The sequence below is a fragment of the Pundamilia nyererei genome, unplaced genomic scaffold, assembly GCF_000239375.1.
Source record: "Pundamilia nyererei isolate P.nyererei 1_Seehausen unplaced genomic scaffold, PunNye1.0 scaffold00206, whole genome shotgun sequence".
NCBI classification, from domain to species: Eukaryota; Metazoa; Chordata; class Actinopteri; order Cichliformes; family Cichlidae; genus Pundamilia; species Pundamilia nyererei.
Window position 1 is genome coordinate 347,876 of NW_005187607.1, and position 13,524 is coordinate 361,399.

The 13,524-nt window shown below is 42.2% G+C and overlaps 2 protein-coding genes across 2 annotated transcripts in view; one reads left to right on the forward strand and one right to left on the reverse strand.

Moving 5' to 3' along the window:
• LOC102213242 (general transcription factor IIF subunit 2-like) overlaps window positions 1-13,524 on the forward strand; it is a 68,935-nt gene that overhangs the window by 25,577 nt on the left and 29,834 nt on the right. The gene's annotated exons all lie outside the window — the stretch shown is intronic.
• Window positions 6,108-8,094, reverse strand: kctd4 (potassium channel tetramerization domain containing 4). Its single transcript, XM_005747825.2, has one exon. It carries the CDS (start codon window positions 7,749-7,751, stop codon window positions 6,975-6,977), a length of 777 nt encoding a protein of 258 aa, XP_005747882.1. The 5' UTR covers window positions 7,752-8,094; the 3' UTR covers window positions 6,108-6,974.

Consider the following 13,524-nt stretch of genomic DNA (forward strand, 5'->3'; position numbering starts at 1 on the left):
TATATATATATCTATATATATCTATATTAATTACACAAAAAAAGCTAGAACTAACAAATGGCCTACTGTTGCATTAGGAGCTTTTACACATATAGCGGGTGAGAAAGGAATAAAGTACCAATGGAAATGTTAGAACTTAACACGTTTGACCTGTTCAGCTGGTATCTGTCCACTAATTACAAACCACTCTTTGCCCTGCGTGAACAGTGTTAACCGTGACTCAGTGCTTTCTCTATGATACAGGCTGTAAAGTGGGAAATAAAAGCCCTGTGCTGCAAACAGAAGCCCACAAGGCTTCCAGTACCAAAGAATCCACAGATTCTGCACGTTCATACTTGGATATCTCTTTTTGATATTACTGCTGTCTGCGCTGAGTCTGAAAGCAGTAGGGGCCTGACCTCCCCTCCCCCTCTCCTTCTTCATTTCATCCTTCCTCCACCACCACCTCCTCCTCCTCCTCCTCCTCCTCCTCCTTCTTTGCTTTTGCTTCTCTTTCTGCGATTTGAAAGATAAAAAAAAAAAAAAATCTGAGGTATGTTAGTCATTTTCTGGCTGAGCAGCACCACACGACTGAGCCGTCATGATAAGGAGGGGTGTGTTGGAGCGACAGAGGGAGTTGAGTTTGCCTGGCAACAGGTGAAAAGACTGAGATAAGACTGTTGATATTTGAGTTTTCCCTCTCTGCTTTTACCGCCTCTCTCCTCATCGCCACCTGCCCCTGCCACCGCTCTCGTCGCCCTTTTCCCAGCTTTTGATGAGGCGTGGATCTCTTTGACCCCCGCAACTAATAAGTGAAGCAGTCACGCTCATAAAAAATGCATGAAGGTGATGTGCAATTAAAACCTGCCTCGAGATTGATGTTGTTGACAGTAAAGCGTGAGTGACATGTGAGCATCACAGCTTCACTGGGCGAATCTCCTCTTCAAGGTGTTCGCGCTTTACTTTCCTACCATGTGTGTTTGTGTATTTGTCGTCTGTGTTTGTCTGCGAGGCGTGGGCTGTGGATTAGGTTCGCCTGATGTCAGAGGTTGACGTGGGCGTGTGAGTCATGAGTCGGGGGAGGAAGGTGGTGGCGCCTGGGTTGTCGGTTTGACGACATCCCCCTGCTGGAGCAGATGGTTTCGGCTGCCGTGCCAGGGGGGAGCGCAGTTAGAAGTAAAACAAGAGCTGCTAGTCATCAGAAGGTGGCTGATTGTTGCTCTCCATATGGGCATGCTCGGTAACGAACAGATCCAGCAGAGGCAGCGAGAGGCAATGTAACTTGCTTCGTGGAGGATTTTCCACACCTAACAAGAAGAGGAGATGAATGCTTGTCACCATTTGGGACAATTGAATTTAAACATTTCCACTCCCACAAGTTTCCATAAATGGATCTTGACGCATCCCTCTTAGCATTGTTTGAATGTACGCCAGGGTGTGTGTGTGTGTGTGTGTGTGTGTGTGTGTGTGTGTGTGTGTGTGCGTGTTTGCTTGCTTCGGTGCCGGAAATGTCGCCCAGTACCAGCACGTTTGTTTAAATGCTGCAGCCATCACAGGCAAACACTCAATGTCTCTTTCCCCTTTCTCGTTCAATGAACCTGCATGTGGGAGGACATGTGTGTTAAATAGTATGAAATTCACTCTCTAAATCTTTATTTGGTATTTAGTTATTTCTTTACTGCAGGGGTCTCAAACTTAAATGACCTGTGGGCCACTGCTGCCACAATCATCTCATGTGAGGGCCACTTTAGTGTTCAAGTAGTATAAATAAAACTCAAACAAACAAGAAAACACCCACAAATCTTTCTGAAAATATTCCAGACACGTGGCAGCGCTTCTGCTATAATTTTGTTTGTATTTAACAAAATGAAAATGGCGACATAAGTGTACACATTACTTTTTGACTGCTTTTCTCTCACTGAACTAACACAGCCAATCCTTCAACATGTTTGTACTCTCTGTTCATATCGCCTTCATATTAAATAATGTTTTGCTTTTTAAAGAACTTATTTTAACATTGCACTCTACAACGAGCAAATCCTCCCTAACAAAAACAGTAACTTCAAGGGCCAAATTTCATTACATTTCTTCGTGTCAATACACAGGCCGCAAGTAGGGGTGACGCGGGCTGCAAGTGGCCCCCAGGCCACGAGTTTGAGACCCCTGCTTTCGGGGTATGTGTTTAAATTTCAATTTTAAAGAGAAAGTACTGTAGCTATAGTTGCTACCATGCATTTTTTTTTTCATTATGATTGAAATGACTGCACTACAGTGAATGTTTTAAATACACGTTATATATTTCTCCTCATCAGTGTTACTCAATCTTGTCTCAACTGTGTTTCTCGTTATTGTTTCTCTAATTCATCTAAAAGTTGGCATTAAGAGCAAACTATGCACAGAGGATTTGTTCAGTTAGTGTTGTCGGGTTTTTCATTAGTTTTTTATTTCCTTTTGATGTTGTCTTTTTATTTCAACTTACTTTCATTTAGTTTCTGGACTTCAGTTGCTTATATCAGTTTTAGCTTTTCAGGGGTTTTTTGATTAGTTTGAGTGTTAGTTGAAGTTTAAAGCAAAGACAAACACTTAACTACAAATGACAAACGTCCAAGTCGCTTTATTAGGTTCATCTGATTAACTGCTTTTTAACACAAATATTTTAACAGCCAATCACATGGCAGCAACTCATTGCATTTAGGTATGTAGGCGCGGTCAGGACGACCTCCTCGAATTGAACATCAGAATGGGGATAAAGAGGAGTTAAGTGACTTTGGCATCATTGTTGGTGCCAGTTGGGCTGTTGTGAGTGTTTCAGAAACTGCAGATCTGCTGGGATTTTCCCACACAGTCATCTCCAGGGTTTACAGAGATTGGTCCAAAAAAGAGAAAACATAAGTGTGCACCAATTCTCTGGGTGAAAATGCCTTGTTGATGCCAGAGGTAAGAGAAGAATGGCCAGAGTGCTTGAAGCTGATCAGAAAGCAGCAGCAACTCAAACAACCACTTGTTACAACAATAGTATGAAGAAGATCATCTCTGAACATGTTGAACCTTGAAGCAGATGGATTACAGCAGCGGAACACCCGATGCCACTCCTGTCGCCCAAGAACAGGAAACTCTCGTTACCAAAGATGGACAACAGAAGATCAGAAAAACATTGCCTGGTCTTATCAGCGGCAATTTCTGCTGCAACATTTAGATGGATGTTAAACTTGACTGCAACTATCTGCTGGAAGCTGCCATTTGTTTGGAAAGAGATGGACACACGGGGCAAATATCGTCATGCATTTTACATCAGAACAGAGGGAGTGAACATGAAGATCACCACCATTGAACCACGCTTGGTTAACCTGATTTATGTGTTTAAATATTTGAATCCAGTTTTAGAGTTTAAACAGTTTATGATCAGAATATTAGGCTCCGTGTAAACACAGCCTCTACTTTTAGATCTGAAGCTAAGTTTGTATTCATCACGAGGAACTTGATTTAAGCGGTTTAGAAAGGAAATAGACTCATAGGAGAAACTCATTTGCATATCTCTTCGTTTGTTGTATTGATTTAGTTCTTTTCCGTCCTTTGTGAAAGTGTAGGAGTAGATATTTGATGATTTACTGTCTAGTTATTTGCCTCAGGGGCATATAATTCTACTTCTCAGTGCATTCAAATTAAAGAAGTTTTCCATCACTTAGCTCTGTACCTGTGTAATATCAGTGCCATTGATTTTCCTGATGTATATTATGTTTGAGCCAGGAATGTTTCACCTGATGAAATCAAAGCAGCGTCTTCCATGTTTAGTCATTGATTTGCATTACAGTGGTCTCACAGAGTGAAATGTGTTTTCCATTCCTGCAGTCACGAACTTATGAAATGTCTGCATCATCTCCCAGGACGCTGATTGGATCATTTTACTAATCCACCTGCTATTAAAATAAGCACACCTACGGTTAGCACTTTTGACCAGTACAATATTGCAAAGTTGGACTTTGCAGGTAATGATTACTTGTTACCTGTTACTAGCTGCTTAGATGCATGACACAAATCAGGGTACAGTGATAAAAGGGATAAAAAGAGATTCTCCTTGGGGGAGGAGGGCAGGATTCATCCCAGAGTATGACCCAGTTTTAAAATGCCAAATATCTCCACTAGAGCTGGACGGGTTTGAAGGGGCTCCCTCGAGGCTGCGGCAGGGGAAGCTGGTGCACTGTGGAGGCAGCACGACTTGGGCTGTCAGTTACTGTAGCAGGCGGTGTGAGGGTGAGAGCAGGGCATGTTTTGATTAGACTGTGTGACAGACGCTGTTGCATAATAATGGGAGACTTTGCTTTAAACATAATGAGCGTTGTAACCAAGTTGGAGCTACTTACACTGAACTCATAGTTTATATTAGAGAGGTAATCTTGCAGGATTCCTGTGAAAATAAAAAAGAAATGCTGTAGAAAATATGATAGGAATGATTAAAATACTTTATTTGAGAATATGAGCCACATTAGTTAAAGCAGAACATCAATTTAAAACAGCGTCTTTTAGTTTATTTTCCACATTTGTTGAGCCTATAGGTTGATTTTTGCTAGTAAAAGCACTGATTTTTTTTTTAAATGCTCTTTAAAAATTTTCACCTGAGCCATAGGAAAGTGTTTGTTTGGGTTTTTTTTGGCTTTTTCAACACTGTATCCCAGTTTCTCCACATTCATACAGTCTGTATTTACATGTAGATTAGTGGAAAGGCACAAAAATATCAGTTTTTTCCAGCTATTTTAATATTTTGCAACTTTATGATTCAATCAACTGTCGCACAGCTGGCAGGTTACTTTACGGAAATATTACACTAGTTAAAGACTTCACTGCAATTTTTTACACTTTGCAGATGTCGGTGGGCTGAATTAGGACCCTTTTTGCAGACACGCTGGCGAGGACACACAGTGAGCCTCACTGTATCACTGTTGACGTGCAGTCAGAGATTTGTACCAGAGCTCCACGGCAATCTTTCTCTTTATTTAACTTGTAGAAATCTTTCTGTTTACGCAGCAGCACATCTGCATACTCTGCAGCGTTATGAGAAGTACTGACTTTTATATTGATGTCAGGTGCTCTCCTTAGAGTGGACCTGTTGCCTATTGCTGTTATTTTCTATTTATTTTTTTAATGTATCTGTATAAGCGAGAGAGGTTTGTTCATTTAGATATTTTTTTTTAAAAATATTTAAGAAAGCGTGGTTTTGCCGCCACAAATACAGAGCATTCTAATTCTGTACTAACCGCTAAAAAAATGTATCTGTAGCCCTTCTGGTAGTTTTATGTGGCATATTGCAAGAAGGCAAATGAAACTATAGAGCTTTGTTTCAGATTGAAGTCCTTCTAGAAGCAAGTCTTGCACCTTTACTTTTCTGACAATTTATTATCGTTTTGTTAATTAATTATAATTTCAGTGATGTGAAACTGCATTAATAACTGCTTTAACAGTTTCCACACTTTGCCATAAAATACGTTTTGAAACCCTTTTCACCCCCTGGAAGCTCCTTTAGGAATTTCCTGTACATTATATTTCTGAGATCTTTGACTGCTGTGCCTCTAACATTTTTGCTTCCATGTCTTGGGGGGTTTTTTGCAGTTAATGATGTTTAGCTACTTTGCAGCGCTGCGTGATCTGAACAATACATCATGGAACAGCATCAGAGGAAATAATATCACAAGCCTGGTAATTTCTACAGGTTTCCACTGGCCGGCATGTAAAACCGTGGAAAAGACTCCCTTCTCCTTTTAATTTTCCAGATGTGGAAAACAGTGTTTCACATGTTTGGAGAACTGCAGAAGTGCATCATTTATAGCATGGAAAAGTACTGGCTGTAAGCAAGAGCCAAGTCTGTGTATAGCTCCCATTTGGATACGTAACATTAATAATGCTCCTGTCTGACTCAGTGGGTAACAGTCTCACTCTGTACAGACTGTAAGTTCAGCAGGGTCAGGACTAAATGGTTATAAGTGTAGCTTTTAAGTTGTTGTATGAAAGAAAAATAATCTAATACTAAGACTTGCTGCCTGATAGTATAAAATAAGTTTCCTCATTAACGGAAGCAGTTTTTGTGAGGTTTGTCACACAAAAGCAGCGACATTAAACGTCAAAACACTCTGACCCAAGAGTTTTAGTCTCACTTTTATTTGTAAAATACTCACATTGAAAAGTAATAGGCATTTTATTTTTTGTGTCACTGGCTTCACAGAGGCTCACAGCACTAACAAACACACAGTTTATTTAGTGCACATGCATCATGCTAGATTCAAAGCCCTTACAATAATCACAGTTCTTTGCACTCAAAACTCAAACATTTGGTTGTGAAGTTCGCTTTTGTCCATCCAAATCGATCCGAATGAGCTGTGGCTGTCCCTTCAGGCTCCGGAGAGGCTAATAAACTGAGCACAAGCTATTAAACCAACTAAACACAGCACACAGGGGTGGGTTTAGCAGTGGACACACACGCACGCCAGCACACATACACACACGTGTGCACACACACAGAGGCTGTAGTAAAAGCTGAATGGCACAGCAGTGCACATCACGCAACACAAGCAGTTTTTAAAACCTTAATTCGACGCGCTCGTCTTCTGTGTGAAAGGACTCGCCGTCGACTTTCGCGTCACTTAAACTTTTGCATGATACCTAACCAGATGCAGTTAAAGATGCTATAAATGTCAAGATGATGTGGGTCATTTTGAGTTCTATAAATGCAAAGCAGTGCAAACGGTGATGCTAAAATACCATTCTGCTCAGAACAATCACCCAAAAACGTATCCCGTGTGTGTGTAAGCCACTACTGTGCAGTAAACATTTAAAACCTGCCCTGTACGACAGACCTACCCACCAGTTCTTCTATCAATGACACATTACAGCTCGGCACATCTTACAACACTTTCAAACCAATACCTCACAGGGTGGATATAGAAACAGGCTCTTTCCTTTCTCCCTCTAACTTCCCCCTCCCCGCCCCCTTCATCATCTTCATCCTACTTGACAAAATGCAGGGCCTCGGCCACCACCACGGAGCCTTTGCTGCTGTCAAGGCAGGTGACAAGCTTGAAGCCCGATCTCAGTGCTAGCATCACTGTCTCTAGTTTCAGACAGTCAAGTGTGCACAGGAATGTGCTGTCCTCCTTCAGAACGAGCCGCGAGCCAGGCTCCGACTTGATGAAGTGTCGGAACTGTATCACGTTGGATGACACCACAAATTCTTCCGGAAAGCCATCCAAGCGGCTCTTGGAGATCTGCACCAGCCGCCCTTTGACCTTATCGATGAAGGCGGGGTCACTGCAGTACACCTTGAGGCCCTGCGACCTCTCGTGGCTATCCGTCACCTCCAGGAAGGCGGGTTCCCGCAGTGCCGCCCTCTGAGTTTCCCACTCGACCACAGCCTCCACCAGTTCAGTCAGGCGGTAAAAATCGGCCTCTCGTCGCAGGAGCCCCGCCTCCCGGAAGTCATCGGGCAGCTGGAGCTCTCCTGTTCGGAGGTAGTTGAGCACATGGCGAAAAACCGGACCATCTCTGTCGATGAAGGGGTTGCCCATGGAATCGGTGTGCTGGACCGCCTTCTTACCGTTGGCCACCTCCTCGAGAAACGAGCCCTGTTGTTTGGCAAGGGTGGTCCGGTGGGCCGTGTACAGGAACCCCCCTACGTTGAGGGTGATGGTGCCCGAGGAGGGCTTCTTGAAGCTCTTGCTGGGCTGCAGCAGGTCCGGGTTGATGTGCCTCAGTTCACTTTCCATCCTGCTGAGGTCCCATTCCATTCTCCAGACGCCCTCTCCAGCCTCGACCCAGCCTCGGAGCTGGTGTGTCTGCTCAGCTGTGCGCGTGTGTGTCTGTGTGTGCTCGGTACCAATCGAGTCAGGTTTTTTTTCTTTCTCTTCCCCCCTCTCCTTTGGATCTGACTTTGTGGGTCGGTGCGGCAGCAGAGGAAATGAGAAGGTGTTGTCAGCTGTCTGTATAGTGAGAGCAAATGTGTCTGAGAGCGTGTGATGGTGGATGGGTGAGTGCTGCCTGGCAGAGGAACGACAGTGAACTGGGAGCTGAAAACAGACTCGCTCTCTGTTCTGCTCCGTGTCCCTCCTCTCGCTGTCTCTCTCTCTCTCTCTCTCTGTCTCTTCTACTCTTTCTCTCTTTAAGAGTGGGTGGGCAGGCAGCGTCACATACAGGGAGGAGAGAGAGGGAGTATGTGAGCAAACATCAGAGGAGTACAGACTCCAGAAGCTCGCTCTTTTTCTTTCTTTCACTCTGTCTTTAATTATCTTGGATAAAAAAGGTGCAAAGCTCAGCTCTAGCTGTTAGTTAACACACACATACACACACATGCACGCAAGCCATGCTTTCACCAGATGGAGGGGGGAGGGTTGCTTCCATAATTTTTGTGGTGTGAAATTGTCTCAGCGTGTGTGAGTCTGAATATGAAACTCCTTTTTGCAGCCAGATCCATCTGTTTTACCACACAGCGCTTCATGTGAACTGGAATCTGTCTGAAATCTCCGGTCATGACGGGGAGGAGGCGGCTGGCCTCGTTTCATGTAAATTTATGTGACTCTCCTGCTTTCCTTCTTGCGAGGTAACAGGCAGGCCCTGTGTCTTAGCAAATTGTTTATTGATCGCGCCCGTGTGTGCGTTGTGTGTGTGTGCGTTGTGTGTGTGTGTGTGTGTGTGTGTGTGTGTGTGTGTGTGCGCTCGCTTTGAGGGCCTTGTGAAGGAAATGGACCAATTACAGTCCACGGTGGTCCGGTCATGAAGGACAGCTTTTGAATTGGTTAATGCTTTTGGCCTGTAGCCTCCTGTCAGGGGAAAAATGGTCCACTGGTCGCTCGGTACTAACGACTCACGCCGTCGCTGTTTATGTGTGTCCGTGTGTGCTTATTTTTGTTCTGCGTTTCACTTTTTTTTCTTTTTTTTTTTTTTTTGTATCTCCTCCAGCGCGACTACAAATGTGAAAGAAATCACAGTTCATATCAAACACGAGGAAACACGCAGAGCGGCTCCAGCAGTGCTGACTGGTAACAGCGTGTGATAAAAACATAAAAGTCTGCGCATACCACGCAGATGATTTGGTCTGGTGCTTCATGCTTACACTCTAACACACTAAACACTATGCTAAATAACTGTAGTTGGGCTGAAAATGGAAGAAAAATTACCATTCTAGGAAGCTACTAAATAAATAACGGTAAATGATACGTATCAGTTTTGTGGTAGATGTTCATTTTATAGCAGAAGCTGCTCTAAAGTGTGAGTGTGCAAAATCAATGTGTACTTCAGCTTCCATGTGGTGATTTAATGCTTTTGTTAAACATATAATCCATAAAAGAAACATCTTTGCATCAGTCTTATTATGCAGTCGCCTTTTAAGAACAGGTTTTCCTCGTGTCCTCTTTATTACTTGTTGGCGTTTCTATATTAGAAGTGGAAAATGTCAGCAGTCAGATTGCTCCCATGTTGAACTCCCTGCATTTCTTATTTATCACGCAAGCACTTACACAAACACTCAGGCCCGATAGCCTGCACACTAAATCCATGTTTACTCTTGATTCTGACCCGCGCAGCTGGGAAATACTGCTGCAGAAATATTTCAGTGCAGATGGTTTGTAACCTACTTTAGATGTGTTTTTACACCAGGGAGGCAATGCCAGTTAATTTGCATAATTTATCATCACTTGCACAGAAGTCTGGCAGTGACAAAATACCTGGATTGTGGCGGTTTGTCACCGGAGGGCAACGGAGAAGGGGCGCCTTCTTTTGCAGTGGTGTTTATGTTTGATTACTCACTAGCAAAATATTGTTAAGGCATTTAAATTTACTTGCCTTGTGAGAAAATTCAGTTATACGAGTAGTGGAAGATTAGGTTATCTCGATGTAACATTTAGCGGTAGCAAGCTTGTCGAAAATGAGTAAAGCAGGCTAAAAAAAATGCCTTTTACAGTGGGATAACTAAAGCTAGAGACTCGGGATTATCTGTTGAAGCCCTGCTGCAGTTGCTTACCAGTATATGAGTCAGACATGTGAAGATATCTCGTTTATCGAAGTTTTTCATGGTAAATTTCTGAAGAAACTACTTAAGGTGAATAAAAATGTCCAGACATGGTTTGTGGTGTGGATTATTGGATACCAGCAGGATCAAGTTATCCTCTTATTTTTAGTTCATTAAGGAATCAATACAATAAGGATGCTTTTAAATCAGAGTGGGTAGTGACATTAAAACAAGTTTCTGATTACACCTCATTTTGTTATTTATGGTGAGGTACCAATGTGATGAATGACAGCCTCTGCATAAATTATAGAACATTTAGGCAAGGTCTTCAATTGGGAGATTACCCATGCAGCTTAGATTATTAGATCAGATCAGGTCAGAATCCAGCAGTTACGGGCAGATGTCTTGGTGCTGAGTATGTTGTGAATATTGCAGAGTTTTGTGAATGACTTGTATCTGCATTTGGGTGCTTTTGGATCTGTTGGTTATCTATTTATTTCTTTTCTTTGTTTCCTTTCTGATGCGTAAAATGAAGTCCTGCCTTATGCATGGCTTCTCTTTTACCCCACAATGGATCTAATGAGAATGAGGGGGGGAAAAATTTAAAAGGCAGAAAAGAAAAAATGCATTATAATTAATTTAAGAGCTTCAACAAAATGATTATTGGTTACACCCCAGTGTGAAAAACCTAAAGCTATTCAGTTTAAAGAAAACCAGCAAATATTCACACTTGTTTCTGTAACTACTGAAAATTTTGGCTTGATTGCTTTAAAATATGTCAGTGAATAGCTGTTAAATCTAAATATATTAGAATGCAATACATTAAACTGAATAATCCCTGTGAGCATGAAAAATAGCTGCATTGCTGCACCTTTTAAGAATCAATAATGAAGCAGAAAGGTTATAAATCAGAGTATATTACATTAAAAAGTCTTTTTCATGTGTGTCTGCTTATTTGTAGATCCTCCATTTATCCCTGCTCTTTTACCCTTAAGACAGAAGAAAAGAAAAAGAAGAAAAAAAAGAAGAAGAAGAAAGAAAAAGAAAAGAAGAAAGACAGACAGAAATGAATAAAATAGGCTACACTGATTGCTTTTCCACCGAAAAAGCAACAAGTATGTTCCACTGATGCAACAGGTTATCACCCACTTACTCCTCAGAGCTGCTGCTGCTGCTGTAGATGTAAATGAATCATGTAGGCAAGTGCACTGATTGAAGATTCACTTGAACTGAAACACTTTATTCAAACATGCGAGCGCTCTCTGATTGATGTGTGACTGAAATGCTTCTTTTCCTTGCCTACGTGGGGTAGTTGATCCCCAAAACGACGGCTCCTGCACGTCGCCTGTGTGATCTTTCCATTCATAAGTGATTAGTTGTATCATCGTTAACAACACTCAATTGGAATCACAAACGAGGACAAGATGCAGCGGAGAGGATTGTGGGAGGTTTGACCTGCTTTCTGCTCTCTTTATTAAAACAGCCTCGCCGGGGACCGCCGTCGTCTTCAAACGTCGGTGGGAATCTGTTAGTCGCGGCTGTTGTCAAAGTGACAGCTTTTTGAATGTTTGAAATAAATTCCCCAAAATGCTGCTAGCAAGGACTCTCCTTCGCTCTTAAAGGTGGTGAATTATTCATAGAGCCGCTCTAAGAGCTTGTGGTGTAACATGGAGTCACTGACTGCTGTGAAGCTGGCATGGCAACCACTTAAAATGGGGTCTTGCGCGAGCTCGGAGCTGTCAATCTCTCGCTTTATTCATTATGGAAGTCTGTCTGCTGTAAAGGGTCTGCATGTGTTAGTCCCAGTGGATCGAGCTGATCAGATGGGAGCAGCGTATTTTTAAAATGATGACTGTGTGAATTTTGATTTGATCACAGCTACTTTTTCTTTTTATGAATATCAGCATCCTATTACCAATATTATTTTTTCAGTAATACAAACAACCAAACAGAATATGACCCATGGAGGAAAAGGGGAAATATATCATAAACAATGTTTAAATGCACACGGAGCTCCCATCTCTATAAAGATAAATAAATAAAAAAATCAACAAAAGGCTGCCTGATTTGTGATGAAAAACTATCCTGATGCTTAATATTACACCTCTTAAATATTGGTTTATTAGTATTTGTATGTAGTATATGTAGTATTTGCCTCACAGAGCTGCTGGCATGGGTGTAGAGCAGTTTTGTGTAACAAGTCAGAACTTCCTGAATAGAAAGAAACTGCTCAGGTATACATTCACCAGCCACTTTATTAGGTACATTTTGCTGGTACCGGGTTGGATCGCTTTTTGCCTTTCGATTTATATAGTGCCAAATCACTACAGTAGTCACCTCAAGGCGCTTTATATTATTATGGTAAATATCCTACAATAATACAGAGAAAGCCCAAACAATCAAATGGGCTATGAGCAAGCAATTGGTGACAGTGGGAAGGAAAAACTTCCTTTTGACAGGAAGAAGCCTCGGGCAGAACCAGGCTCTGAGAAAACTGTCCTAATTCTTCATGGCACAGATTACAGCAATGTGCTCAAAACATTCCTCAGAGATTTTAGCTGTGTTGATGTGACAGCATCACACAGTGGCTGCAGAGTTGTCGGCTGCACATCCACGATCCAACCTCCCCTTTCTGCCGCATCCCATAGGTGCTCTTTTGGATTGAGATCTGCTGACTGTTGAGGCTTAGTACAGTGGGCATGGTCAGCAACAGTACTCAGGTAGCCTTTTTTAGCTCACCAAGACTCACTGGTAGAGGTGGTGGCTTAGCCTCGGTTTTTAAAAACAAACATGAAGCACGGCTCTCCAACCTATTCTAGCTTTGAAGCTCAGTTATTGGAATTGACTGGCCCTCGGATTACTCTGTGTGTTGTGGTTTATCGTCCGCCTAAATACCACAAGATGTTTATTTCTGAATTTGCTGACTTTTTGGGATCCATTCTTTTTAAATATGGTTCTGTTATTATTTCTGGTGATTTTAACATTCATGTCTGTTGTATGGATGATCAATTGGCTAATGATTTTCTTGCACTGACTGACTCTTTTAATCTTACTCAGTGGATGAATGAGCCTACCCATGTTAAAGGCCACACCCTTGATTTGGTTTTCTCATACGATGTGGATATATGTATTAAGGAAATTCGAAACACTGGACTTTCCGACCATTCCCCGGTTATCTTCGATCTTGACCTAGGTAACACCGGATCACGCTTTGAGGCTCCTCTTTGCCCTACGCGTACTGTGAATGCTGATACTGTGTTGAATTTCTCTAATTCTTTTGTGAACTCTCTATTTACTACGTCAGATTGTCTTACCCCACATACGCTTGAGAATTTTGCCAATACTCTTTTAACTACATGCTCCTCTATCCTTGACACTGTAGCACCTATCAAAATGAAACGCCCCAGAACCTACTCACAATGTTGGTTAAATGACTCTGTTCGCGCTTTACAACGTATGTGTCGGCGGGATGAGAGGAGGTGGAGGAAAGATAATCTCCAGTCATCATATGACATTTTATGTATTAGCCGCTTGAAGTTTCAATCAGCTGCCAGAAC